We start from the raw sequence: 27,598 nt of genomic DNA, 5'->3' as shown, positions 1-27,598 counted from the left end.
GGAGAACTAAGATGAAGCCCACTGTGGGTGAATCCTGCTTGGTACAAGCCAAGTGGGACATTTGGCAGCAAAGCCCTGGAGTCCTCGATGCTCTTTTTATTGCTTCCTCATTGGGCTGCCCTGTTCCTGGTTGATTATCACCTCCATGTGTTTCGCCTGCAAGGAAAGAAGCTACCGACACACAGAGCAGCTCACCATTATTCACACGTGCATTTCAGTTACTTTCACAGCATTTGGTTAAAGTGAGTTTAGCTGCACACCCTCCCTTAGTAACATTTTGTGGCTGTGAAAATTGTTTCTCTCTTTATCCTCCCCCAGCAACAGTCATCCCGTGTCATCTGACATATGTATCAGGAGGCACATCTGCTTTGTCAGTCATGAGGGTTCCTATCATTAATCAAGCATTTTTAATTCAGTAACTTTTTTTTTATTGTTTTAAAAGTATTTTCTGGTCCTTGATGTATATTTTAGCAGCTGACAGAATTCACATGCCATGTAACTCACCCCCATGAAGTGTACAGTTCAGTGGATTTTAGTATTTTTTAGTTGTGCAAATACCAACACAATTTTAAAACATTTTCATCACCCCAAAAGAAACTGCACCCCATTAGTCGTCATTCTCTTCCACCGGTTCTAGGCAGCCACTCATCTACTTTGTGTCTCTGTAGACTTGCTTATTCTAGACATTTTATAGGAATGGAAGCCTGTGTAGCTTGTCTTTATGATTGGCTTATTTTGCTTAGCTTCACGTTTCTGAGGTTGACACATGTTACAGCATGGTTGATTTTCCCTCTGTGGTTTGGATAGCAAGATCCGCCTAGTAGAGCTTTATGTGTGCAAGTGCCACCCCACCAAACCAGTTTCTGTCACTGCCCCTTCATCAGGCCAGCTTCCTTAGGAAGCTTCCTGTTGCCTCTTGGCCTCACCAGTGCTACCATTTTCATCACCATCTATTCCACAGAATACACTCAGTGCCCACCATGTGCTGGACCAGGCTCCAGGGAGTCCCACGGTCACCAAGGCAGCACGATCCCTCCTCTCCCTGAGCTTAGTGTAGAAAGCATCAGGTACAGTGAAATGTGATGGGTGCTCTTCTGGGAGAAACGCATAGCCTAGCCAGGAAGAGTCAAGAAACTGTGTCTGGAGGCAGCACCATCAGAAACTCTGTACCTCTGTCTCCACCTCTGTGTCGGGGGTTGGGGCGGTACATGTGTATTGTAAAGGAGTCTACCAGGAACCCAAAGGGAGCAGATTCTCATGTTACTCGAGCATCCTCACAGACAGCAAGCTGGCACGTGGCACACTTCTCAGCACTTTTCCTTTTTGGGTATGCTCTTTCACTTTTTGGTGCAATTTGATTTGAAAATGACTCTTTTCAAGTTGCTATGCTTCTTTGTCAACAAAGCAATCTAATCAGTTACAGCTAGTTCTTTTATGACTTTCTTTCAAGAGTTTTTGTGTATAGCATCAGATGTGGAATAAACTACTAGTGCTTAGTTGATAAAAATCTGCAAATTAAATGAAAATTACATGCAAGAACTCTATTTTCAAGTGAAGTTAAAGCTATGCTGTTTATCTCAATCTGTACCTTCTTGCAGAAACTACTGTTATGTTTCCAGTGCTTTTGTAGTTGATCATACTGCTCTTTTTGACAAAATTCAGAACAGAAAGATCGGATCAATCTAAACTGTGATCCTTTTCCAAAACTGACTCATTAAGTGACCTTGAGAAAATCATTTCTGTTTTCCATTCTGCCTTAGTGTCTTCATGAGAAAGAAGAGTGTGGTACAGTCTCAAGATATTTCAGAAAACAAGCAAACGATGATGATGTGCTTGGCATTTTGAAGATGTAAAAGTTATCAGCAATCCTAATTCTTTTCCTGGGTTTCCCTTTTGGCACTTATTAATTACTTTTTGAAAGGATGAATGAATTTAGAGATGTACTCTGGAGCAGTATCATGTTAAACCAGGGGTATGTTAGAAAAATCATGCTCATAGTCATTCTGGGAAGTTTTTTTCTCCCCCCGCAAAAAAAGCCATCCTGATGGATTTTCAAAATCAGAAAACACTCTTAATGCAGAACAGACCACTGGAGTACCCAGGAGCATCTCAGGAAAACTGAGCACCTCGAGAAGCCTTGATTTCATGCAACCCTCAAGGGTTCAGAGCCAGCAGCCCAGTGCTGTGGTCAACAGACATGGTTTTGTGGATGAAGCAGCGGCAGCCAGGAATTTTCAGAGTCGTGAGTCACAATCTCCCACCCAAGATTAGAGCATAGATTAGCTATACTGAGATTTGGTAAAAATCATTTTGCCTAAGCGATGGAGATGTGTGAATGTGCACAGTGCGTGTTCACAGGGGATGGAGGAGGCCACCACACCCCCTTCACTCCTCTGCACCTGCTCCCTTGTGTGGATACTGTCCCCAGCAGTGGCTCTCACGGGGCGGTTGCCCAAGGAGCTCGTATCTTGTTGGAGATAGCCAATCATGTACATGACATTCATGAGCAGTGTGAGGAGGATGACATGGAGTTATCAACCTGGCCAGGGGCTCCTCCTACAGCAGCTCTGGTGGGCAGCCTGATGCCCCTTTTTGAGAGAGAATTGTTTGGCTTTTCAGATGTTCTTTAATATAATGATTGGGAAGAGACAGCTCATAACTAGCTTAAGGGTATCTAGTCTAACTTTCCATTTTACAGTTGGGGAAGCCCAGACTCAGTGTTTTATTCTCTGTTCACTTGGTGGCTTGGCTGAGTTCTGTGGAAGATCAGCAGAGCAGGGGTGCCAGAGGGTTTGGGTTGCTGAGAAAGAAGCCAGTTACAGATGGGAAACAGGAGATGTGCCCTGTGCAGACAGAGGGGACCAGGGAGGGCACTTTAGGTGGCAGGGACAGTTACAGCAAGTCGGGGACATGGGGTGGAAGGAGCATGGGAGAGGAGAGGAGAGAAGTAATTTAGGATGGGGCTGGTTTGGGCAGATGTGCAAAACAGGACACACTCAGACAGGATGCCCAAGGGTTTTTGGTTGAGGCAGTCTCATTGTGAAAGGGCTTCTTCACCTGCGTTCAGTGCACACTCACTGACCATACATGCAGATGGGATTGGGGAAATCTTATTGGCAGTCATGTCATCCAAGAAGTTGTTGGCGTAATCTTGGAGTGCAACAGCAAGGACCTAAATGGGCAGATCCCCTCCCAGAGGAAAAGCAGCAGTCCTTGAGTGTTGGCTGGGTTTGATGGACAGAGGAGAGCCGAGTCCAGACACGAACCGGGAGGTGGACATCTGCCTGCCACAGTGATGGCAGACAGGCAAGTGTGGGAATGAGACTCAGGTGGTCACTGAAGACGTGAAAATGGATGAACTCTCCACAGAGGAAATGTAAGAAGAGGGGAAACCTTGAGTAATCCTCAGTCTCATTTTTAATAAGGAGTTTCACCTCTGCATCTGTCGAAACATTTACTGTAATAAGTACCAGAACTAATTTTATTTTTGACTTTTACTTAAAATTTATGTGTTGAACCAATGTTAGGAAGTAATAAAATGACCCCTAATTTGGCAGACAAAGGAATGAAGGAGGGAGAACCAGAAGATGTGACGCAGAAATGGGTAATCCACACTCTGAGAGATGCGCTTCCATTCTTATGTCTCCAAGGTCGCTGTCTCAGTGCTTGCTGTGTGGCCCTTACCGTCACCTGTGTTCAGTGTTTACGAGTGTGTCACTCAGTCGAGAGAGTGAGGAAGCCACAAGATAAGGCCTTGGCATGCTCTTCCTGCGCTAGTGTCCCTTGACCTGTGGCCAGGCTGTGGGCCGTGGAAGCCGGTGGTCCCCTATGCCACCCTTACACCACCTCCTCCTCCTCACAGAGCAGCCTAAGTGTTCTCATTCTTTACCAAAACCGAAACCAAACCAAAACACAGGAAAAGGCTGGGACACCTTTAGTCCTGATGGTCCCTGGAGGAAAGGATCTCCATGAGGAATGATGGGTCAGTCACCTTTTCAAAACAAACGAGGGCCAAGGTGTCAGCCTATGGCTCAGCCCGCAGCGTGCCTGGTGCCACACATTGCCCACAGCCACACGGAGTCTCACCCCGCTCTGTGCAGAGGCCTGGAGGGCAGCAGCAGCACAGGCCCATTGGACACCCTGGTGCATGGCCAAGCCGAGTGCGTCCCGCGGCTCTCTCCAGAGTCCCTTTCCCTTACCACCAGGCCTCCCCAGACGGAACTGGCCGGGGCCTGTGCTTTGTTGAAACAAAGGGGAAAACCTGAGTCTCTTGGGTTTGCAGTTGCTGTTAAAACTAATTTAACCTGTTTTTAAAATTGTACCTATGTCACAGTAAGATCAGCTGTACTAGGTGTGTCAGGCCTCTGAAGAACAATGTCACTAAAGTAAACAAGATTTGGGACACATGTCTTGTCAGATTGCACACAGTAGAAGCGTTCCTTCCAGGGGCTGTCTGTTGGGTTGCATCCTAGGCTGTGCTGGAGCTTCCCGATGTACTCTGTAGATGTCTTTGCACCTCCTCTTCTCACTGCCACCCCCAGTCAGTCCCTGGACCACCAGATGTGGCCCTTGACCCTTTCAGCCCCTGGGTGGAATGCACAGGCAAGGTGTGTGGCCTTTGGGACTCCAGCTGACTAGAGCAAGACAAAGGAAGAAGAGACGGGTCAGAGGGCAGCTGATGGTCGGAAACTTCTGTCCCCCAAACCAAAACGTTCTCAAAACTGAGCAACAGGATGTATCATGTCTCCTGATTGTATTGCCATGGAAACTGCCTTCTGTTCTGCCTAGAAGAAACAGTACAGTTCAAAGTCTCTCATCCATCAACACTGGTCACTGCGAGAAACCACAAAAAAAAAGTGAAACCTAGTACTGCAAAACTAGCCTGGGATTTTGTTCAAGCAATCGTTTCCTTTCCCTCTGGTTCATTTTTTTCTCCAGTACCTACTGAGACTCCCACTGAGCAGCACAGAAAGATACAGTATACTTTCTATAGCACTTGACACAGGGAACAGGTGGCACTTCACATGACAGGGTTAGATTCAGTCTTCTGAGTTTTCTAAGGTTCATATGTTTAAATTTTAACAAGGAACCAAGGTTTTCAAATATGCAGCAGGATTGATTCTGGGCCCTGTGTTGCCCCATCTCTTATCCAAGTGGTGAATGTGTTGCCAGTTTGTGTGCGTGGTGCTGGTGGTGGGCTCTGTTTAGTTTTCTTTTGTTTTTGGTTTTTCCTCGGTTTTGCCACAAAGCTTTTGCTGAGGACAGCAGCCTCTGTGGTGTCTCTTTCCTCTGTAGTAGTTGTGCTTATTATCATAGTCACATACCACGTAACAATACATTTTAGTCAACAACAGATCGCATGTGTGACAGTGGTCCCATAAGATTACGGTGCCATATTTTTGCTATGTCTTTTCTGTGTTTAGATACACAACTGCCTCCAGTATTGAGTACAGTGACTTGCTGTACACGTTTGTAGCCTAATCGCCATAGGCTACACCAAGCCGCCTTGGTGTGTGATAGGCCATCCCATCTAGGTTTCTGTAAGTACGCAGCAACAAAGGCACCTAATAGCGCATTTCTCAGAATGAAGCCCTGTTGTTAAGCGGCACGTGGCTGCAGTTCTAATAAGATGCCTTTCGTTCAGTCCTGAGCTGCTTCTTGTTTAGTTTTTAATGTACATATGTTTTGTTACCTCAGTCAGACTCTTTCAGGGCCATAGGAAATTAGTCATTTCTCTGTGTCACAGCCTCCTTACCTGGCCCAGGACAGCACACTACGTACAGAAGGCAAATGACTTGAGACTAAGTGTAAGCATACTCATACTCAGACCGAAAGCTGTAGCTTCCACAGAGCACTTGGGGGCGGTCCAGGGAATTGCAAATAACTGACTTATATTAGGAGTTGCCATGTGTGTTTTTACCACAGTTTCCCAGCATCACTTCTTTGTAACTCCTGGTTCTTGTGTAGAAGAGGGTGCTATGTCCATGATGAATGTAGGTGTCAGGCATGTCCTTTAGGAGCCTCCTTATTTTAACCCCTTTCACCCCTTCTACCCCACCTTCATTAGTAATCTACCACCTGACTCTTCATAGTTCAAATAACTACAGTCTTAGCTAGGAAAACCGCATATGCCTTAACTCAGCCATATGCTTCACTGTGTGTTTCTTCATTCAGTTATCCATTCAGTGACTATTTCTTGAATACTTGTATATGCCAGGTTGTACAGGAGGCCAGGTCTATAAGCAGGACAAGATGGAGAGTCACAGCCCCCATGGATCTGATAGGCTATTGTGAGATCAGGCCAATTGGCCTGCAAGTGAAACGGGATGTGCTGAGAGCTGCCCTGGGGAAGGGACAGTGAGACATGAGAGCACGCGGAGGAGCGTGGGGGGTGAGAGCAGGCTCCACAGCAGGAGTAGAGGATATGAGGGCAGGGTGGTGAGAAAGTGACTCCAGTGGCAGACAAGAGTCTGATAAGCCCAGATAAGAAATTTCCATCGGATTCTGAAAGCAACAGGGTCACATCGAGTAGCATCAAAGGGGAAGATGTCTGTAGTCATCCAAAAACGCCTCCACCATACTCTCCCTTTCTTTTCTAACTATGTATCTGTGTGGCTGAATTTTCTTCATGTACTTCAAAAGCCAGAGTAACAGAACAGAATCAAATGCAGAAGCAGGTAGGAGAACCCAGCAACCTTCTACTAAGTCAGACATTAAAGAGATTTGCAAAAATGGAAAACAGTGCCACTCTTCTCAGTAATTCTGTTTGGGAAAACATGGTTTTTTTAATTTTAAAAATCTACATTTATGTTAGCAAGTAATAGGCTTGTGATTGTTAATGAGTTATTAAATATTTATCAATTAATAAAAAAGCAATGAGGAGGCAGCAAAGAGTTTCTAAGTAGAGGACTGACGAGATTTGTATCTTAGGAAATAACTCTGGAGCCACCCCTGCCATGAACTATGATCTACACAGGGCAGTGAGAGTGAGGATGGAGAGAGACAAAGATGGAGGAGTTCCAGTTGACAGAGCCTGGAGATCTGGTTTATCCAGTGGATGGATGTGGATGTCACTCCCCAAGACAGGGGGACACAGCAAGAGATACGGGGTTGAAGATGAGTTTGTTTGGGATGTGTTCTATCTTAGGTGTCTCCATAACATGTAGATGAAAGTATGTCCAGGAGACAGTGGGTTACATGGCTCTGAGACACAGCACTTGGGTTGGAGGTTCAGGTTTAGGAGTCTCTACCACGTGAAGCCCTAGGAATGGAGGGGCAGCTAGAACACAGAAGGAGGAGAAAAACACCGCTCATGTGGAACCTTCAAGAACACCCATGTTTGAAGGACAAGAGTGGGAGGAGGAGACTCTGAGGACACTGAGAAGGCATAGCCAGAGGGCTAGAAAGAAAGCGGGATGCCACGAAGCCCGGGGAAGAGAACGTCAAGGAGGAGTGGTCAGTAGGACCTGGTGCTGCCAGAGGTCAGGCCAGAGAGTGCTCAGGAGGAGCAGCTGGATCTAACAGAGGGAGCTTTGATAACCTGGAAGAAAAAGGAAAAACTGTTTCGTGGTTAGAATACCAGACTATGAGCTTGTAAAAGGCAGGGAGGTTGTTTTTATTCTCTGTCTACCTTCATTGCTGAAGGTATCACCAGGTACATTAGTAGATGTGACAATTTTGTTGATTTTACGTTAACTTATTCAAGTAAAACAGTCTAGTCTTTTTATGTTCTTGATCTCCATGGTAGGGCATCCCCATTGTGAGAGGTGCCTATTAAATCAACCCGTTTCCTAAATGAATAGGGTATTTCCTTATGGCTTGGAGTATAGCTTCCCAACCACTGTGTCATGGTCATAGATGGGCTGAGATACTGGTCCCCTCCTCCCTTGGGGCAGCTAGAAAGGGCCTGAAGCCACTGGACCAGCTGTAAACAGTTTTGGCTGTCCAGTGGGCCATACAAATCTGTCTTTTTCTGTGTGTGCCATGAAGTGGAAAACATTTGAAAGCCTTGGTCCATGGCACGCTTAGTAGTAAGTCCTTGTGTGGACTCCGCCTCGCCTTCTCTGTGCCCAAGCACAGTATCCATAAACAGTCACTCTTCGCTAATCGCTCTTTGCTGCATGGTGGCCCACGGGTTGCCACACATTGTAGAGAGTGGAGGTAGCCCTACTGTGTGCTTCATGTTTCAAACCTGGCATGCTGATAAAAGCTTTCTGAGCACCAAAGACTGAGAAGAAAAAGTGCATTTGTTTCCAATGACCAACCATCTTAAAATAAGATGAAGATGCTTTCGGAATTGACTTTGTTTTTTCTGAAGCATCACATTCATAATGCCCCATTCTGTAATTGTTCTCCATTTTACTCTTTTATGGGGCATCAACTTGTATGAGGAGTCAGCTCCGGCTGCACTGAGCTAAGAGTGGGTTACTGGCCACGTGGGAAATATGTTTAGGTCTTCCATCCATCACAGCTCTCCAGGATCCTATAGTCTAGTTGGGAAGACAAGAAACAATACCATATAAAGTATAACGCCAAGTAATAAGGATGAGAATAATCGTAGCTAAGCTGCAATAAGCTTGTAGAAGGCTTTAAGTTCTATTTTAAATGTTTCACATGTATTAACTCTTTTGATTCTCATACTCTCCATTTGAGGTGGGTACAGTTATTATTACCATTTTACAGAAGAGAAAACCAAGGGTCATAGAAGTGTTTGAAAATGCACCTAAGGTGCTACAATAGGAGGCAGAGCTGGGATTTGAGCCCAGGTATTCTGGCTCTAGAGACTGTTCTTACTCAGCTTCCTCTATCTTTTTGTCCCTCTGCCATTATTCCTTAGCATTGCCTTGCTCCTTGAAGGAGGTATAAACTCACCTAAGCTCCTGTCTTTGAACACTTTGGGGAAAATGCCTTGCACTCTTTTCCATTGTTGAAATCATTCTCCTTTAATATTCAGCCCCAGACCCATCCTCTTGGAAGTCTTACCCCTGAGCTTTCGCTGCAGTGGGTTGATGTCCACTCTGAGCTTTTCTAGTCCTTTTAATTTAGGCCTCACAGCTCCCCTCTTAATTATATATCATCTTGCATTGTTCTGGCTTTTCTATTTCTGGATATCTTGCCATCCCCCAAGGAGATGGTACACTCCTCGGGAGCAAGAATGAGACCATGTGCCCGGCTCGCACCCTCCTGTGGATGCTCTAGTGCCCGAGGTCAGCCTTCCACGAGCTTTTCTGGCTTCTCTGATGTAGACACTGCCTGACCATCCCGTCCAGAAACCTTCCAATACCTGTAGAACATGGATGTCTATCCCATGGAACTTCTGCTTAATAAAATGTCAGAAACTTTTACTGCTCCTCAGTTGGGACATGCATATATGTATATATGTATTAATATACATTTATTCATTCAAAGATGTATATATACACAGGAATTTTTACTTCATTTGAAATCTTACAAACTAATAATAAATAGTTCATAAAGCGCCTGTTCAAACTGCAAGCTATTTCCTTCTTCCTTTTTAAAATATGTGGTTATTGCTTTTGAAGAAGACAAAGTAAAGGAAACATTTCCTGTTTATAGAGGCTCATATTTAACCCTACGTAAAGAGCAGATTCATGTCAAAACATCCTAGAACCTAGAGCAGTAACTTTCTGCTTTTTAAGCACTTTTCTACTATCACAGTAGAGGGACTGGGGTTTTGTTTGCTTTGCCTACTCTTTGATTCTCTCCCTCTGTTGTAAGAAATGAAATGTAACTCAGAGCTCATTCCCCTTCCACTGTCCTGGAGCTAGTGTGTTGTATGCCTTTGCATGTTTTTGTATCTTTGCTACATATATACTTGTCAGGGTTTCTCGACCTAGACACCAGTGACATTTTGATCCAGACCATTCTTTGTTGTAAGGTTGTTATAGGGGCTGCCCTATACATTGTAGGATGTTTGGCAGCATCCGCAGCCTCTACCCACCAGACGCCAACAGCACCATCATCCTGCCCCCCTCTCCTCCTTTACCTAACAACCAACACTGTGACCAGACATTGCCAAATATCCCCCGGTGTGGGGGTAGGAGGACAGAGTTACCATTATCATATATCCATCTAAAAAAGTTAAAATAGACCAGACACAGTGGTGCACATCTGTAGTCTCAGCTACTCAGGAGGCCATGATGGGAAGATTGCTTGGGTCCAGGAGTCCAGGACTGCAGTGTGCCGTGACTGTGCCTGTGAATAGCTACTGCACTCCAGCCTGGACAATGTAGCAAGACCCCCATCTCAAAACAAAATTAAAATAGTATACCCTCTGTTCTGAGTATTTAATTTATCTATTACCTATTATTATCTATTACCTATATTATTTACATAAATACATACAATTTATGTAAATGGTATATATGTAAATTATGTAAATGTATATGCCATTTTCATAAATTGTATGTATTTATATAAATAATATACATAGTATATAATGCCATTTACATAAATTACCACAACTTTGTTTGTTCATTCAACATTGTTTATTTGAGATTTACCCATGTAAATCTAATTCATTTATTCTAACTGCTTTTATAATGGTCTTTTATATAATAGAACCACTTATTAATTTATTTCCCTCCTTAGGCACAACTGAATTTTTTCCATTTTCTTACTTAATATTATAACCTGTGCTTCACAGAAGAACATTCATGACCCCTTCGGCATTCACAGCTCCCTGGAGATGAAGTTGCAGGTCATAGACTAGAATAGTTTTACTAGATCTTGACACGTTGCTCTTCAAAAGGTTTGTGTCAGTTTATACTCTCATCAGCAACTTACCAGACTTCCCATTTCCTTCACATCATTCCCGCACTGATTATCGTTGGGCGGTGTATTTTTGCCGGTCCTGTGGGTATAAAATAACTGTTGTTTTTGTTTACCATTCCCTAACACTAGTGAGATTGAATATCTTTTCATTTGTTTCTTGACTCAGGATTTCCCCTTCTGTAAATGGACCATTCATATACATTATCCGCTTTTCTTTTGGGTCGCGTGTTTTTTCCTCATTGATTTATAAGTGTTGTCTTATAAGTTTGTAAGTGTCGTTGATTTATTAAGTCTCATTGATTTGTAAATTGAATTTTGATTATATAGCAGTTACATGTTGTAAACATTTTCTCTCAATCTATAGTTTGTCTTATTTAATTCAGTTCCAATTGAACTTTTAATACAAAAGTTCTCACTGGCAATGTACTTTTTACCACCTTTTTTATTGTGATTTATGCTTCATATTTTTGTTTAAGAAATTCTTTCCTATCCTAATGACACAAAAATATTCTCCTATTTCTTCAAAAAAAAAGTTTTCACAGTTTGGCTTTCCACATTTAAATCTTTAATCTTAGTGTTTATTTTTGTGGGTGGTGTTAAGTAAAGGTCTAGTTTTATCTTCTCCCTATCTATAGCCGGTTGTCCCAGGACCATTTATTCAGTGCGGATTTGTAATGCTTCCAACATTATAAACCAAGTGTTTACTGTTGATTCCCAGACTCTGTCTTCTGTTTGGACTTTTTGCCTAACTTGTGCTAATATTACCACACGACTTTAATTACTGCAGTGTAATACTAAGTCCTAATAACTGGTAAAGAAATACTTTCTTATCATACTTCTTCAAAATATTCATGCCTGGTTTTGAGCTTTAACTTCAAGTAGTCTAGTCTCACCAGAATGTACACACGTGCATTCTTTTGAATTTTGAGTATACAGCAGTTAGGAATAAGTTGTGCAAATATGAATGATAATAGGAATCTGATTCCAAATGACAGACGACACAAAATAGCAGAAACTTAAACAAGGTAGTTGATTTCTGTCTCGTATAGAAGTTCAACAGTGGGCAACCCAGGCTGGTGGGGCAGCATCCTGAAGGTGTCAGCCCTCTGCTCCTTTGATCTTACTGCTGCCGTACCCTCAGCACAGGGCTTCCACCTGATCCTCCAAGAAAGGCGAGCTCCTGCTTCTGAGGATCTTCCTGGTTGACTCATATTCCCTTTCTGCTGACATACCATTGTCAGAACCTAGTCCACGTGGTGGGAAACTGAGAAATGTAGCAAATCAGACATACATGCACACCCAAAAATACCAAAACCGTTTTTTTTTTTTGAAGGGGGAAAATGGATATTGGAAGTGAACCAGCAGTCTGCTAGACTTGAGGTGGCAGTGTCTGGATAGATTATAGGATTGCATGTTACCAGGCTCAATTCAGGAACGTGCTAAATCTTTCCATTTACTTAGAGATCTTGCAGATCTTTTGTTTGATTTTATTCTTAACTACCTTATAGTTATTATTGCTGTTTATAAATAGTAATTTTTTGTACTTCCATTTTCTAAATGATTTCAATAGAGGGAATGTTACTTTTTAATCATACTCTCTTGTTCTCATGCTTTGTAAATGCTCTTGGATTCTCTAGGTAGACAGTCATCATTTGAATAATGAGTTTTGTTTCTCTTTTTCTGTCTTTATGTGAGATTTTTGTTTCGGTTTGGTTTTTGTTCTCATTATGCTGTTACTTGTACTGAATGCAAGAATTGGTAATAGGCATTTTTGTCTCTTCATGAATAGGTACGGAATTTTGTCAAATTGGTTTCATACCTATCGAGATGAGTGTTTGATTTTTCTCCTTCAGTCTGTTAATGTGTGGATTATGTTGCTAGATTTTCTAAGATTTCTGCGATAAATCCTAATATAGTACATCATACTAGATAATTGTTTTTTAAATATTGTTGGATTGAGTTTGCTAATATTTTATTTAGGATTATTGTATGGACCCAAGGAAAATAAACTATATGTTATATAATTGTTCTTCCTCATAATGGCCTTGTCTACTTTTGGAAACAATGTTATGCTAGTCTCAAAAATTAGATGAGAACCTCTCCTTCCTTTTCTGTACTTCAGAACAGTTTATATGAGACAGGGAGTCCTTAAAGGTTTCATAAACTTCACCTGTAGGTTTTTGGTGGGTATATTTTTAAGTACTGTTTCATTAAAGTAAAGTATGATATATATCCAGAAATGTACATGCTATATAGTAATAATCATACAAATATACTTTTTGTGTTTATTTTATTCATTTGAGAGATTATTATTTGAGAGATTCAGCTGTGTTGTTGCACGTCATTATAGTTCATTCATTCAAACTGCTTTATTATATTACATTATGTGAATATGCCATAATTTACCCATTCTCCAGTTGATGGGCATTTGGGTAGTTCCAGTCTTTAACCATTATAAATAATACTGCTGAGAACATTCTAGTTCATGTCTTTTGGTGGACATGTATTTGAATTTCTTTTATCCAGGAGTGGAATTTCTGAGTCTCACACATGGCTTATCTTCAGTAGATCTTCTTAAACTGGATATACTTAACCCTTTAATTTTCAGTTTTCATTTTTCTTAATTTAAGCTCAGTATTTTAAAATTACACCAACCACTTAATTACATCTCACAAACTTTGATAAGTCAGTAATAGTTTTATTTTATTCATTCTTAGATACCCTCTCATTTTCATTATGAGGGTTTCTTTGATTTTCAAATGTGTGGGGGTTTTTGTGTTAGTTATTATTTTGATATTGATTTCTAGCTTAATTGCATTATGGTGAGAGAATATAATCTGTGTAATGTTTATGATTAGGTATTTGTGAATATTTCATACAGGAACTAGTACACAATTACTTTGTAAATACTTTTCATGTAATGAAAAAGAATGTATATTCTCTAAATATTAAATGCAAGATATATATGTTCATTCAGAAATAAACTTGTTATTTTTATATTATTATTTTTTTTTCTGCTTGATCTATTGGTGACGGAGTTATATGTTGAAAAGCATATGTCGGGGGAGGGGCGGGGGGTGGGGAGGTGGGAAGAGATAGCATGGGGAGAAATGACAGATACAGGTGAGGGGACGGAAGGCAGCAAAGCACACTGCCATGTGTGTACCTATGCAACAATCTTGCATGTTCATCACATGTACCCCAAAACCTAAAATGCAATAAAAAAAAAAAAAAAGCATATGTCTGCATATTTCTACTTGTAATTCTATTAATTTTTGCTTTCTGTATCTTGATGCTATTGTGTTGAATATAAATATGATGTTCATGTATTCTGTTGATTTTTATCCCTAATAATGCCTTTTTTTGCCTTTGAGGTCTATTTATTTGCCATGAATCTAGCAACACCAGCTTCGCGTTTCTCTGATTTTTTTCCATCTCTTTATATCAACTTGTGTATGTCTTTATATTTTAGATTTCTCTTTTGTAGGGAGGAGGTGAAAGGGTAGAGTGGCTTCTGTTTCCCTAATTTTTTTCACATCTGTTTGTTCTCTTTAAGGTCCTCCTGTGACATCCTAGTCTCTTTGAAGTGTGTAATCATTTTCAGATCTTCCTATTTCAGGTCCTTGGGGACCCCGGCCTCCTCTGTGGTGTGTGTGCCGACTTGCTCATCATGGGTGATTTCCTTGTGGATTTTGTAGTTTTGGATCCTGAGTTTTTCCCCACATGAGACTTATAGCTTTTACTATAAATCTCATGTAACCCCAGGGCAAGAGAATATCTCTGCAGAGTAATTTTGTATTTGCTTTTGCTTGGCTCCTTAGATATCTCTATCCCAAAACCAATTTTTATGTAACTTTTCGATGGGTTCTGAGACCACATATGTATAGTATAACTTGAACCCCAAATTTGCCTGTGGTTCTTAATTCTCAGGCAGGACCAAGATTCCTGCTGTCTCCTGGAGGAAGACAGGATTTTTAATTTGATCTTTTTCATCTCTTTCGCTGTGGGTACTGCCATTTGAAGACAGTATCTTTAGAGAGATAATTGAGCTCAAAATTGTTACCTCTTTCAGACCCAAGGCCACATCTTCCAAACCCAAACAGTGATAAAACCCAAGTGGTTCTGGATGAGCAGGACTGTCTGTGCTCCCCTCTCTACCAGGCTGCTGTGCGGTGTGGCTGCACTTCCCATGCCCACTTGTTCCTGAGGCCTTGGGACTCCACTTACTCCTTTTATGGTTAGCTGAGTATAGAAAGATTTCTCAGTTAATAGCATTTTTAGGTCTTTATGGTAGGAAGATTTTCAGATACTTAGTCTATAATTTTGTAAGGATTAGAAGACTTCTAGAAATAGAGATTGAAATTAATAAATTGAAAGATTGCCACATAGCTAGAAACATGGATTTTTTTAAAGCAGCATGTGATGCATTTTTCTTCCCATGTTGGCTTTTTTCTTGTTGTTGGTGACGTAGACTAAACAAGGAATGGCATTGCTGTCGGTCTTTAGGATCCGTGAAGCCACCCTGAGAAATACGGCTACTGATCCTCCCTTCTCTCTTTTTCCCTGTTTGTCGGATTTCCCTTCACACTCTCTAGCCTTTTGCTGAGTCTTTATCACAGCCTGCAACCTCCCTCCACTGTGTGTGCTCAGGATTCACTTCAGTCATAAGTAGAAGAATGATAGAGTAAGCCGGGCACGGTGGCTCAAGCCTGTAATCCCAGCACTTTGGGAGGCCGGGGCGGGTGGATCACAAGGTCAAGAGATCGAGACCATCTTGGTCAACATGGTGAAACCCCGTCTCTACTAAAAAATACAAAAAAAATAGCTGGGCATGGTGGTGCGTGCCTGTAATCCCAGCTACTCAGGAGGCTGAGGCAAGAGAATTGCCTGAACCCAGGAGGCGGAGGTTGCGGTGAGCCGAGATCGCGCCATTGCACTCCAGCCTGGGTAACAAGAGCGAAACTCCATCTCAAAAAAAAAAAAAAAAAAAGAAGAATGATAGAGTAGGGGAGCATTCTAAGGTCTGTGATGGAAGCACTTGATTTCTGGCTGCCCACACTGACTTAGCCTCCTCTCCATGTCGTCCTTCCTGTCACGCCCTGCAAAGCCCTGAGCTCCTAAGAGTTAACTGGAGTTTGGACAGTCAGTGGCGTCACAGGTTGAAATTAGGAGTGTCTGTATGTGTCTTTCACTGCCTTCCACAGCCACTGTGCACAAACAGCTTTTGCACTGCTCATTACTTTCTTTTCTCCTGAGCACCTACTGCAGGCTGCCAATTTTGTCCTATTGACTGAAGGATGTTGTGATACTTTTGGATTTGAATTGCTTGCCTGGAGCAGATCAATGTGACACTTCATTCCCAGTCTATAGATGTAACTGCATTGAGAGAAAGCTCTTCCAAGCATTATGACGGTTCTGCTCCTTCTGTGTCTGATAACTGTGTGTTGATCTCTTTTTAGGGAGGAATGATCAATTGGAACCGTCTTTTCCCTCCTTTACGTCAGCGACAAAATGTAAACTATCAGGGTGGTCAGCAGTCTGAGCCAGCAGTGCCTCCTCCTCTAGAAGTTTCCGAGGAACAGGTAATTAATCAGTAACACTTGTACTCATCCTAAATCCATGCTTCAGAGTTGAAGCAGTTTTGATCGACAGGACTTGAAGGTAATCAAGCATATAAATACAAAGATGGTGACAGCTGTCCAGCTGCCAACCATGATAGAGACTTTGGTCCTTTTTTGGTTACTGTGGTTCTTATGAGTTTGAAGAAGGCATTATTTGGGCTGGTGAGGAATGCATTATGGTAGCTTGTTTTGGATGCTCTTACACTTCATATATACAAGAAACTAATGAGATTGATTTTCTGTAAACGATTGAAGGAGGAGGTGGGAGAATGCGGACGGAGTGCGCCTTTGACATGCTTTCACTTTTGTATGGTTTTGAGTCATGTTAATGTTTTACTTATTTAACAAGCAAACCAAAAGGACAGGGTCAAATGTAAAACTGAAAAGAAACAAACAAATGACCCAACTACATTTCAAATGAATAACAAATGAATCACATTGAAAGAGGGAAAATGGATTTAAATAACTTTTGAACCTGATATACCCTTAGTCTAAAGAAGAAACAAAAAGAACAGCAGACAAATCTTAAACACTTCTTCATAGGTTTAGTTTTCATAAGGGTATAAGTATACCAATTCTAAAATTATGCTGCCTGTATTATAGGTTTGAGCCAAGGAGGAACTAGGTTGATTTTATTATGGAAGAAAGAAAACAAAAATATAAAGCAGGGGAAGACAGGGAGAACCCTGTGGGGTTGGGAAGGAATTATCACTATCAGCATAAATGAGAGAGAGAGAGAGAGAGAGTGAGAGTGTGTGTGTGTGTGTACGTACGTACACCCTCACTCTGACCAAGAGGACTCAGAAGCAGTGGCCTCCTGGTAGCAGTGGGCATACGTACCACCCAGATCCGGCTTCTAAACACTCTACTGCACTAAAAGGAACCAGGCCTCTCTAGGGAAATGGTGGATTCCAGGCCCAGGGTAGGGAACATATAGGATAGCCATGGATCATCATGTGCCAGGAAAGGAAGGAAGTGATCAGTCACTGGTTGGACATGTCAGAAGGACACTGGAGCCAGCTGCTGGGCACATCTGGGACATCAGCTTTGGCGATCAAAACAAATAAAGGATAGTAAGAATTCATGCATTAGAATGATATTAATAAATATTTATATAAATACATACATTGGGGGAAAGGAAATGCTTTTCCTAAATGGAATGTCAAGTAATATACAAATAATGATAGTATTAGAAAATCACAAATTTGCAACCATTGTAATAAAAATCCATTCAGGGAAGTAACATCAATGAACTTAACCATTTTTCAGTTTTACAGTGGTGCAAAAGTGGCAAAAGTGATACATATTCAGTAGAAGCCATACATCAAATTTTGAGTTTTGCTCTTTTCCCGGCTAGCGATACGTGGTATGAGACTCATTTGCAATGCTGGACAGTGACTGTGTACCGTTCTGTTTTTCATTTGTAGTATAATACTCAATAATTACATGAGATAGTCAATACTCTAGATTTCTAAGAGATTATTTTGCCCAACTGTAAGGTAATGTTAAGTGTTCTGAGCATGTTTAAAGTAGGCCAGGTTAAGCTGTGATCTTCAGTAGGTTGGGCGTACTAAGTGCATTTTGGACTTACGATATTGTCAACTTACAATGGATTTATTGGGACTTAACTCCATGGTAAGTTAAGGAGTACTTGTACTCTCAAAGTATCCCTCCACAAGTTACTTATTAATTACAAAGGAAAATAGTAATTCTACAGAGGACACCACATTAACAAAGTTATCAAAATTAACATCACCAATTACGGAACAAAGAATCATTATGTTCATATCCTGAAAAGGACACATCAGGTATGTGTTACAATCGGCATGCATAACTTTGATCACAAAGGAAAATAAGATGAACTTTATTTGAGGGAGATTCTATAAAATATGTGGCCTGTGTTCTTCAAAACTATCAGTGCTCCAGAGTAAAGGCGACTAGGGAGTCATGCTGCCCAAGTGGAATATATGATCCTGGACTGGATTTTGCACTGGAGAAAAGTTTTTGATGAAAGGCCATTTTAGGATCAATTGATAAAATTGGACTATGCATTGGATATTGGTATTACATTAATTTTATATTTCCAGGACTGGGTACATACTGACCATGGTTAGGAAAGAGAATATTCTTGTTCTTAGAAAATATACACTGAAGTATTAAGGGAAAAATATATACATACACCAAAAATACATACACCATACTGTATGCAGCCTACTCTCAAATGGCTCAGAAATAATACCTGTTTGTGTCAGTATATAGTGTGTGATTGCGTGTATGTGTGATAGAGAGAGAAAGCAGCTATGGCAAAATAGCAATTGGTGAATCTGATTAAGGAAGATCAAGGGTTCCTGGTACTATTCTTGAAACTTTTCTAAGTTTGAAATTATTTCAAATTACAGCCTTTTAAAAAATCTATAAAAGAAAGTTAGGAGCATTGCCATCATAACACTTTGAAATTTCCTTCTGCCTATTGTTTTTTCTTCTCAGCAAACAAAACAAATTGAGATCAGCATTTCACAGCTGACCACACCATCCAGGCCATCGCCTCCCCATTCCCTGTCCCCAGAGTGAACAAATGCCAGGTACCTGCCTCTGTGGCAACACTTTGTCCTCATCGTTTCCAGAACTCAAAAGGTGCCCCTGGGCAGGGATTTCATGGCCACCCTGGGTTAGATTGTGACAGATGCTTTTGAGAGAAACCAGTGTCATGTGGCCATTGAATTGATCCAGCCCCTCCCACTTGTCGCTCCTGTACTCAAAGTAATGGTTTCAGCAGCTTTTCAGGATTGACAGGTGTAGTATGATGCCACAGTTTCCCCCTTCTACCTCCACTAGAAAATTTCCAGACAAAGGTTATCCCCATGGATAAGAAAAGCCCAATAACCTGCCATTTGTAAAATCTTTCTATAACATGTTTATAAAATAAGATACTGCTGTAAAATTCAGCTGAAAAGAAAAATCAAAATTCTGTTATATTACTGTTTACTTGATACATCAGTGAGTCATATTCCTTATGGGGCAGCCGTTAAGATGAGGTATTTAAAGGTGATATATTTCTCAGTTTTGGCACTTTAGGGGAAAAAAGGTGTCAAAAAGGGAGAAAAAGGAGTATGTGTGTGATTGAAGTCTTCAGGGTTTTTTTAAAAAATGAGTCATTTTTTTTTTTATGATCCCAGAATGATAACAGCGAAGTTACATGTTGTCAACATCAGTTTAAAACAGTGCTTAATTTCTTCCTTGCTCTGCATTGTGAGAAGTTGTAAAAACATGAGGGGTTGTTCTTAACATATGCTTTCTTATACATTGATTTTCTAAATCTTGTTTTTGGTGTTGATTATCCTGAAAATAGGTTTTACAAACCATTGTTGCCTTAAAGACGCAAACTTCTTACTGATATTATTCATTCTGCAGGCTCTCAGTGTTTCTTGTGGTAGGTACTATAGAGATTATAAAAGATAAAAAAGAACTGTTCTTGCCCGCAAGATGTTTACATAGAAGTTTTAAAATTTATAGTGTAGTCTCTTAGCCAGTTTGTTTAGCTACTGTCTAAAATTTTTGTTAATAACATAGTTTGAATTAACAAAAGCAGGTTTTTGCTTAATTTTTCCACTGAATGTGTTTGTATTTTCTTCATTTAAATATCAGAGTCATGTAATTTTAGTGCAGTAAGAAACTTATTAATTTTTTAAGCCAAGAAAAATAGAAATGATTATATGAGTTTTTTCTGCTGTAAACAAATACTTCAGGAATTTTAGTGAGAGTTCAAGAAAACCTAGTAGATGTGAAATGTATGCCATGTACTTTGAAAACAGAACATTATGAGAAGGATGTGCATCCTTTAATAAATCCAATAATAGTTTGGTAGCCATAGAAATCTTTTGCTACCTTTTCTACTTTTGCCATTTTTGCTATTATTAAGATTCAAGATTTTTAGTTCTTAAGAATCCACTCCCGTTTTTTTGGTGAGTAGACCCACGGCACCTCTGCCAATTCATCACCCCTCAGAGATGACACCCCCACCCCTTTTAAGAATATGCCAGGCCGGGCACGGTGGCTCTAGCCTGTAATCCCAGCACTTTGGGAGGCCGAGGCGGGTGGATCACAAGGTCAAGAGATCGAGACCAACCTGGTCAACATGGTGAAACCCCGTCTGTACTAAAAATACAAAAAATTAGCTGGGCATGGTGGCGCGTGCCTGTAATCCCAGCTACTCAGGAGGCTGAGGCAGGAGAATTGCCTGAACCCAGGAGGCGGAGGTTGCGTTGAGCCAAGATCGCGCCATTGCACTCCAGCCTGGGTAACAAGAGCGAAACTCCATCTCAAAAAAAAAAAAAAAAGAACATGCCAAGAAGGAGGCTGCGGTGCAAGGCTGGAGAGTGTCAAGCCACCCGATACGCCCTGTGCTGCCCAGCCAGCCGGCTAGATGGTCAGGATGGTGACATCGACCCCTGGAAACCACAGGGCAAGATGTCTGCTCATGCCTTCCCTGTGCAGAAATGCGGGGGGAAGATCAGAAGAAAAACTCAGAAGTTCTTATCAATTTCACAGAACTTTCCAGGTGCACTGAGTGTTGGAAGATAATGTCTGGGGAAAGAGAAGTCTACATTTGATGGGAGGACAAAGATGGATATAATAGGCTGTGGCGGGGAAATGAAGGGTTATGGACCAACTCAGGGAAGCAAGGGGAAGGCCCCTAATGCCTCCCAAAGACCACTGCCTGTTCTGTTCAGGATCCCACCCAGCATCAAATCCATAGACCCTGGGGTTGCCTTTGGAGATGCGTAGACAAGCTGGGTGAGCTGTGGAATCAGTGACTGTGAGAGGCAGCTTTAGGACAACAAGGCAGGGAAGCTGCTGGAGACGGACAGGCGGTGTCAGCAGCTTTGAGTCTAAAGGGAAAATGGGTGGCACGAAGGTCCTGCCATGGATGCCCAGAGAAAGGTAGACAAGAAAGAAGATAAGTAAAAAACTGTTTGTCAACAACAACAAAATGCCAAACCAAAGGCCACTTGATAAACTCTTGAGTAATCAGATGTGCTCAAATATCTGCTATCTTAAAAATAAATAAGTATATCCATTATTCCATCTCTTTTTTTACTGGTTTTTAAAAACCGGGTATCTTTATACTACTACGACCCATACTCAAAATTAACAAATGATAAAATTTTTCTCATATTTGCTTTGATTTTTTTAAACCAAAGGGGGAAAAACTCATCAAATGTATCTCATCTGAACCTCCCAAAGCTTAGAAAATGACTCTTAGGTAAAATCAGACAAGAAAGTTAAATAAGACTAGACCAAAGCTGGGACTTAACAAAAGGAAAATGAGCAAATTTCATCTTCGTGTCTCCTATTCATGTATTTCCTTCCTTTAGCCGACAGTGACCAGCTGTCTGCTCTGCACCAGGGCTAAGCACTGTGCTGGGTTCTGAAAACACTGAGATGGGTAAGGTGGAATCTCCTGCCCTGAGGAGTTGTGAGCCCAGTGCAGGGAGACAGGCAGACAAAGAGCATGTGGAAGTGTTCAGGTGTTGCTGAGGCCGGGAAAGGCTGTGAGAGCAGTGATGTTGCAGAGAAGAGGCCTGAGGACAAGTACATGAGAGGTGGGGAGCCGCGGATGGGTGGGCTGGAGTGGAGGGAACTGGCAGGTGGGGCACTGCCTGGGATTCTAGAAACTAGACAGGAAGGAGACCAGACACGTTCACCAAGAATCTGATGTGTGTCATATGGACTTCCGCTGTTATTCTTTAGACACTAAGGGAACCATGCAGGATCTTACACAAGAAACACCATCATTGGGTTTCCCTAGAGAATGGACTGGACACAGAGAAGGGGGCAGGTTATAATCATATAATTTCCTCCATCCCTGCCCAGGAAACATGGCTTAACTGCCCACACAAGAGATGTTACCACTTGGTGCATTAATATTAATAATACATTTATAATACATGTCAAGTGACAGAAATATAGCAAATTTAGTGATAGATCTAATTGGCTTTTATTTGCAACTTATGAATTAGAACAGCCTCCATTCTACAAAACAGAATGTGAGCTCCCACCAGGCAGCAGCAGAACAGTGGGTTTTGTAAGAAGGAAACACAACAGTAGAAAAATAACTGATAGGTTAACATCCACTTACTTCAGGGTTTTTTTTTAAGGGTTAAAGCAGAGGGAAGTTCCTTATGCTGACTCATGTAGTCTGGGATCTCCTATTTTTAGAAAAAGTGAGTCTTCTTGTTTTGGGATCTGTCTGCTCTCTTAAAGTTTCAATTCGATTATGTGGCTTTTAGCATGAGTGACTCCATTTAGTTTGGCCTTCTGGTTTGTTGGAGCCCAAAACAGTGGCCTCCCATAATTATTGTTTAATTTACATGACACATTGTGTGGATTCTGTTTATGTCTCTGAGGCTTCTAGTAGCCCAAGTAGAGAGAATGGCTTTAAACCCACAAGGTGCCTTTACTCTTCACTGATTAATAGCAAAATGTATTTAGTATTAGAGAATCTAAATCTTAATGAGGCTTTCTGCTTTGACATCTCAGGAATCCTTACCACTGTCTCCAGAAAACCCACCTAAACTCCTAAAATACTCACCTTCTGAAAGCAGGGCTTTAATATTTATTTGTTTTCGAGACACACCTTGTGCTTCTGCTCTGAGTAGTCAAGCATGGCAGCACATTGGGTATTGGGTTAGCCTCTCATAGTGTCTGGTCTCCATGTGGACAGCGAGCTCCCTGAGGGCTGGCGCCAGGTCTGCCTTGTTTCCTACCCTATGAAGAGCCTGATACACACAGGTGCCCCAGCCTCATTTGGAGTGGGGCTGAACACGAAGGTGTGGCCAGTAAACTTCCCTTTTAGAACTCATGTTTTCATGTAAAAATGTGCTACAGAGTGGTATTACGCCAGGTTTTTCCATTTCTTGCTCTAGTAGATTGGAAATGTGTTTTCTAACAAGGTCCCAGAGTTAGATGTGTTACAATGAAATGCTAGGTGGTACTCAAATAATAACCAGCTTTTGTGGGGTGCCTCATTCTTCTGTGTACTCTGAGAGATGTACACAAAGAAGCTCTGCCAGCCTTCACTGAAGACTTGCTCTGTACCAGGACCTGACGAGGCCCTAGACACCCTTGGTCTCGGAGCAGCCGAGGGTAAGGGTATACAATAACCAGGAACCTGTGTTCAGCCAAGAGGTGTGAAAGGAGGGGGGTGCTGCAGTTCTCCCATGGAAGAGAGCAGTCAGACGGGAAAGTGGGGGCTGTCCTGCCTTGCAAGGGTCTTGACCATGCGCCAGCATGGGGGTGGGCGGCTATGGTGGCAAGGGGCAAGGCAGGCCCAGCACCTCTGGGCTCCCCCAGCAGGGTGTGCATGCCACCCTGCACCCAGTGTGAGCTCAGGATTGGGTGGGGGCCATCTTCTGGTGGGCATCACTTTCTGCAAGTGTCGGAATGTGGGAAGTAAGAACCCAAAAAAACCATTTGTTTTTGACGCACTTAGCTAAAAGGGAAGTTAAAGAAAACCACAGTCTAGTTTGAATCGACCAAGAGGAGTATTTCATGGAGGGAATTTGCTAGAAATCTCATTGGAATGAATGTCCCATCATACTTGTGTCAAAGAGGAGTTGAATTTTGAGTAAAATAAATACCAAAGTGGGATTTCTTTCTTTCTTTCTTTCTTTTTTTTTTTTTTTTTTGAGACGTGGTCTTTCTCTGTATCCCAGGCTGGAGTGTAGTGGCGCTATCATGGCTCACTGCAGCCTCGACCTCTTGGGCCCAAGCCATCCTCCCAACTCTACCTCCTGAGTAGCAGGCACATGACACCATTCACAGCTAATTTTTTTTTTTTTTTTTTTTTTTTTTTTTTTTTGGTAGAGACAAGGGTCTCACTGTGTCACCCAGGCTGGCGTTTTCTTAAGTGAGTATTATCTTGAGGTAGTAGGGACACATACTCCAATCATAGAAGACATTTAAAAATAAAAAGTAAGGAAAGAGAAACTGGTACAGATTTATGTCCATCTCTAGGGTATTTTCCTCATTCAGTGTGTTCTCTCTTTGAAAAGCACTTTATAGGGGAATGTATTCCATCTTGTTCTCCTTTGGAAGATCGTCAGAGTGCTGGTGACAATGCTCTTGTGGCAACGCCTATTTCTGTCATGCTCCTCTGCCTTGGTCAGCCAGCCATGTGGCTGTGTCACACCAGGGCTGGTGGACGGCTGCTCCACCTGAGGTTCAGGCGCTTGTGATGAAAAGCAGCTGATGGAGCCACACCTTGCTCCAATGGCACACTCTGGACACCTCCACAGTGGGTCTTCATCCCTGTGGGGGCTCTGATGATACACCATGCACACTTCAGAATGGGTCTTCGTCCCTGTGGGGGCACCAGTGGGGCACCCTGGACACCTCAGAGTGGGTCTTCATCCCTGTGAGGGCGGAGCTGGAGTTTGCCATTGCCACAGCACCAGCTGCTCCTTGGTGTCCTCTGAGTGGCCTTATCTCTGCTGCTCATCTCTGGAAGTCAGGTTTCCTGTTACAGAAAGCAGGCTCTGGATGTTACATTTGAGGAATGTTAGTGTCTAGAAATAAGTAGACACGGAGGACAGGAAAGCATAGCACACTGGAGGGGAGCCCACCTACAGCTGGCTTCTCAATGAAGTTAGGGGAAAGGATCATTTAGATTTGGGGGCTAGAAACCAAGCTGCACTCTAATCTTATTTTGTGGTGAAGATTTTTAGGCAGAAACTTCCTGTGATGCCCGAGCAGAAGGAGGAAGGTACTGACTGTGCTCTGGGATGGAGAGGGAATGTGAAAGAATGCCTTTTTAGAAAATTTCTTTGGGACATTTTAAAAATTTTCCAGACTGATGACTGCAAGCCCATCAAGCCAACGCTGACAGAGTTACAGCATGCCGCACCTCGCCATTGACTCCGCTCATGACAGAACATATGTCTGTCCTAGCACGGTCTTTTCCAGAGTCTCAGTGTCCTACCAGCATTCTCATTTTGTCCTCCACATGTATATTGGTCATTCTTGATCTTCAGGTTCAGCCTTCTCTAATCGGTGCTAGGCACTGGGTGTGTTAGGCTCTGTGTTGGGGGAAAGTAAGCCAGGCCTGGGCCAGCCCTCCAGGAGCTCACCATCTATGAGGCAGACCAGATCCATGCAAGGCCCTAACCCAGTACCCCACTCATGCAAGTACCTAGTGCCAGTCCTTAGAGCAGAGGAGACCATCTGTAAATATTTATTCCTGTTCTTTAACAAACTGACATCAGGAGATACTGCATTAAAATTTTCTCTTCCTGTGAATGTTAGATCGGCTCAGGTGCTCATGGTGAGTTCTGATGCTTCTCATCCCAGTAGCTGAACTGCAAAGACAGGAAGTAGCCTGCAGAGAAAATGAAGTAATTCAGGGGTTCAGTGTGAGTTAATACATGTTATGGCTAAAATATGGTTCTTTGGATAAGGAGAGAGGTGGACTGACCATCTATAAATAACATTATTCATATAGTCATCAGAGTTGTGTATTTGCTGAACTTTATAACTACATAAAGTATTTCTAGGAGTCACTAGAATAACAGGCTTTTTGTTAGAATTTTATGCTTACCTTTTAAAAAGATTGTCTGTCTTTCTGACTTCACTAGGACCCACCACACACCTGGCCCCGCTGCCCTCTATAGGATAATAGTGGTCCTGAGAGGTCATGTTTATTAAGCACTTGTCGTGTGCCCATCACTGTTCTGGGCTTCTCACATACATCCCTCTCATCTCCTGAACTGCGAGGAAATGGAGAGCCAGAGCCTGCTCCCTACATGTGGTCACGTGGGGCCTACTCCAGAGCTCGAGTCTCCCTGCCACTGGTATTGCTGGGCTGATCCCCCTGCACTGGAGTTAGACCTGAGACAGCACGCAGTCTCCCCTGCATTTTTATTTCATGAAGGCACGAACCTGGTGTTCCGCCCCTATAGGTTGAGTATCCCTTATCCAAAACGCTTGGGACTAGAAGTGTTGCACATTTTGGAATATTTGCATATATGTATCTTGGGAGTAGAACACAAGCCTAGACACAGAATTCATTTCTGTCTCATGTACACCTTATATACATTGCCTGAGGGTAATTTTATACAATATTTTAATAATTTTATGCATGAAAAAACGTTTGTGTACATTGAACCATCAGAAAGCAAAGTTGTCACTGTCCCTGTCACTCCCTCTGTGGTTGTTGGACATCATCATTCCTGACTCTGGATTTATATGCTACCCTCAAGCAGTCATTTCTTACAGTTACTCATATATAAGTAGTTAATAGTAAAAAGAAAAATGACATACTATTAATGCAGTGGGAAGACAGTGTGTTTGGGGCTGGCTAAGCAGGATTGCAACATCCGCAGCACACTTGGCTTAGCTGTTGGACAACAGCAACACCAGGCAGTGACCGTCCCTAGTCTGCTCCTGCAGTGCTTTGCTTTCATCGAAAGGTTATTGTATACTCTTTTTTTTAAGGTCAGAAGAAACATCTGAAGCAGCTAAGGGGCCAGGGAGTGGGTCCTCTAGGGATGAGGAGGCATTCTGCTGGATGGCTTTTTAAAATGTTTCCTCCGAGTCATCTTCCTCATTAGCAACAGTTTGTATCTTAGAAATATCTCTTTGATTGTATGAAGTGACATGGTTTCTTATTGTTATAAATGTATGCTGCTCTAGTTCTTCAGTAAGCCCATCCCACACTGTGTGTGTCATCTATAGGCACTTTTTCTGCAGTATTAACGTCATCTCCGTCATCACTGTTGTCACGATCACCTTGACTCAGAACCATCTCAGCTATTTCACCACGGGTCAATTAATGAACAACTAAAGCCCCCTTATCGATGTTAAAACTTCAGTATCCAGCAGTACGCAGTGGCTCATGCCTGTAATCCCAGCACTTTGGGAGGCCAAGGTGGGCAGGTCACCTGAGGTCAGGAGTCTGAGACCAGCCTGGCCAACACAGTGAAACCCCTATGTTGGTGCATGCCTACAGTCCTAAAAGTAGAAAAATTAGCTGGGTGTGGTGGCGCATGCCTATAGTCCCAGCTACTTGGGAGGCTGAGGCAGGAGAATGGCTTGAACCCAGGAGGCGGAGGTTGCAGTGAGCCAAGATCACACCAGTGTACTCCAGCCTGGTGACCAAGCAAAACTGTGTCTCAAAAAATAAAAAT

At 42.3% G+C, this 27,598-nt stretch overlaps 1 protein-coding gene across 5 annotated transcripts in view; it reads left to right on the top strand.

Moving 5' to 3' along the window:
* Positions 1 to 27,598, top strand: part of UBAC2 (UBA domain containing 2) — a 171,629-nt gene that overhangs the window by 137,148 nt on the left and 6,883 nt on the right. For all 5 annotated transcript variants that reach the window (XM_010338813.3, XM_003928215.4, XM_074387483.1 and 2 more), the window contains one exon: positions 16,254 to 16,376. In XM_010338813.3, coding sequence (XP_010337115.2) covers positions 16,254 to 16,376 — 123 coding nt within the window. The remainder of the gene's footprint in view (positions 1 to 16,253; positions 16,377 to 27,598) is intronic.

This window comes from Saimiri boliviensis, chromosome 16, assembly GCF_048565385.1.
Source record: "Saimiri boliviensis isolate mSaiBol1 chromosome 16, mSaiBol1.pri, whole genome shotgun sequence".
Classification (NCBI taxonomy): Eukaryota; Metazoa; Chordata; class Mammalia; order Primates; family Cebidae; genus Saimiri; species Saimiri boliviensis.
This window is presented reverse-complemented; position numbering and strand designations above follow the sequence as displayed.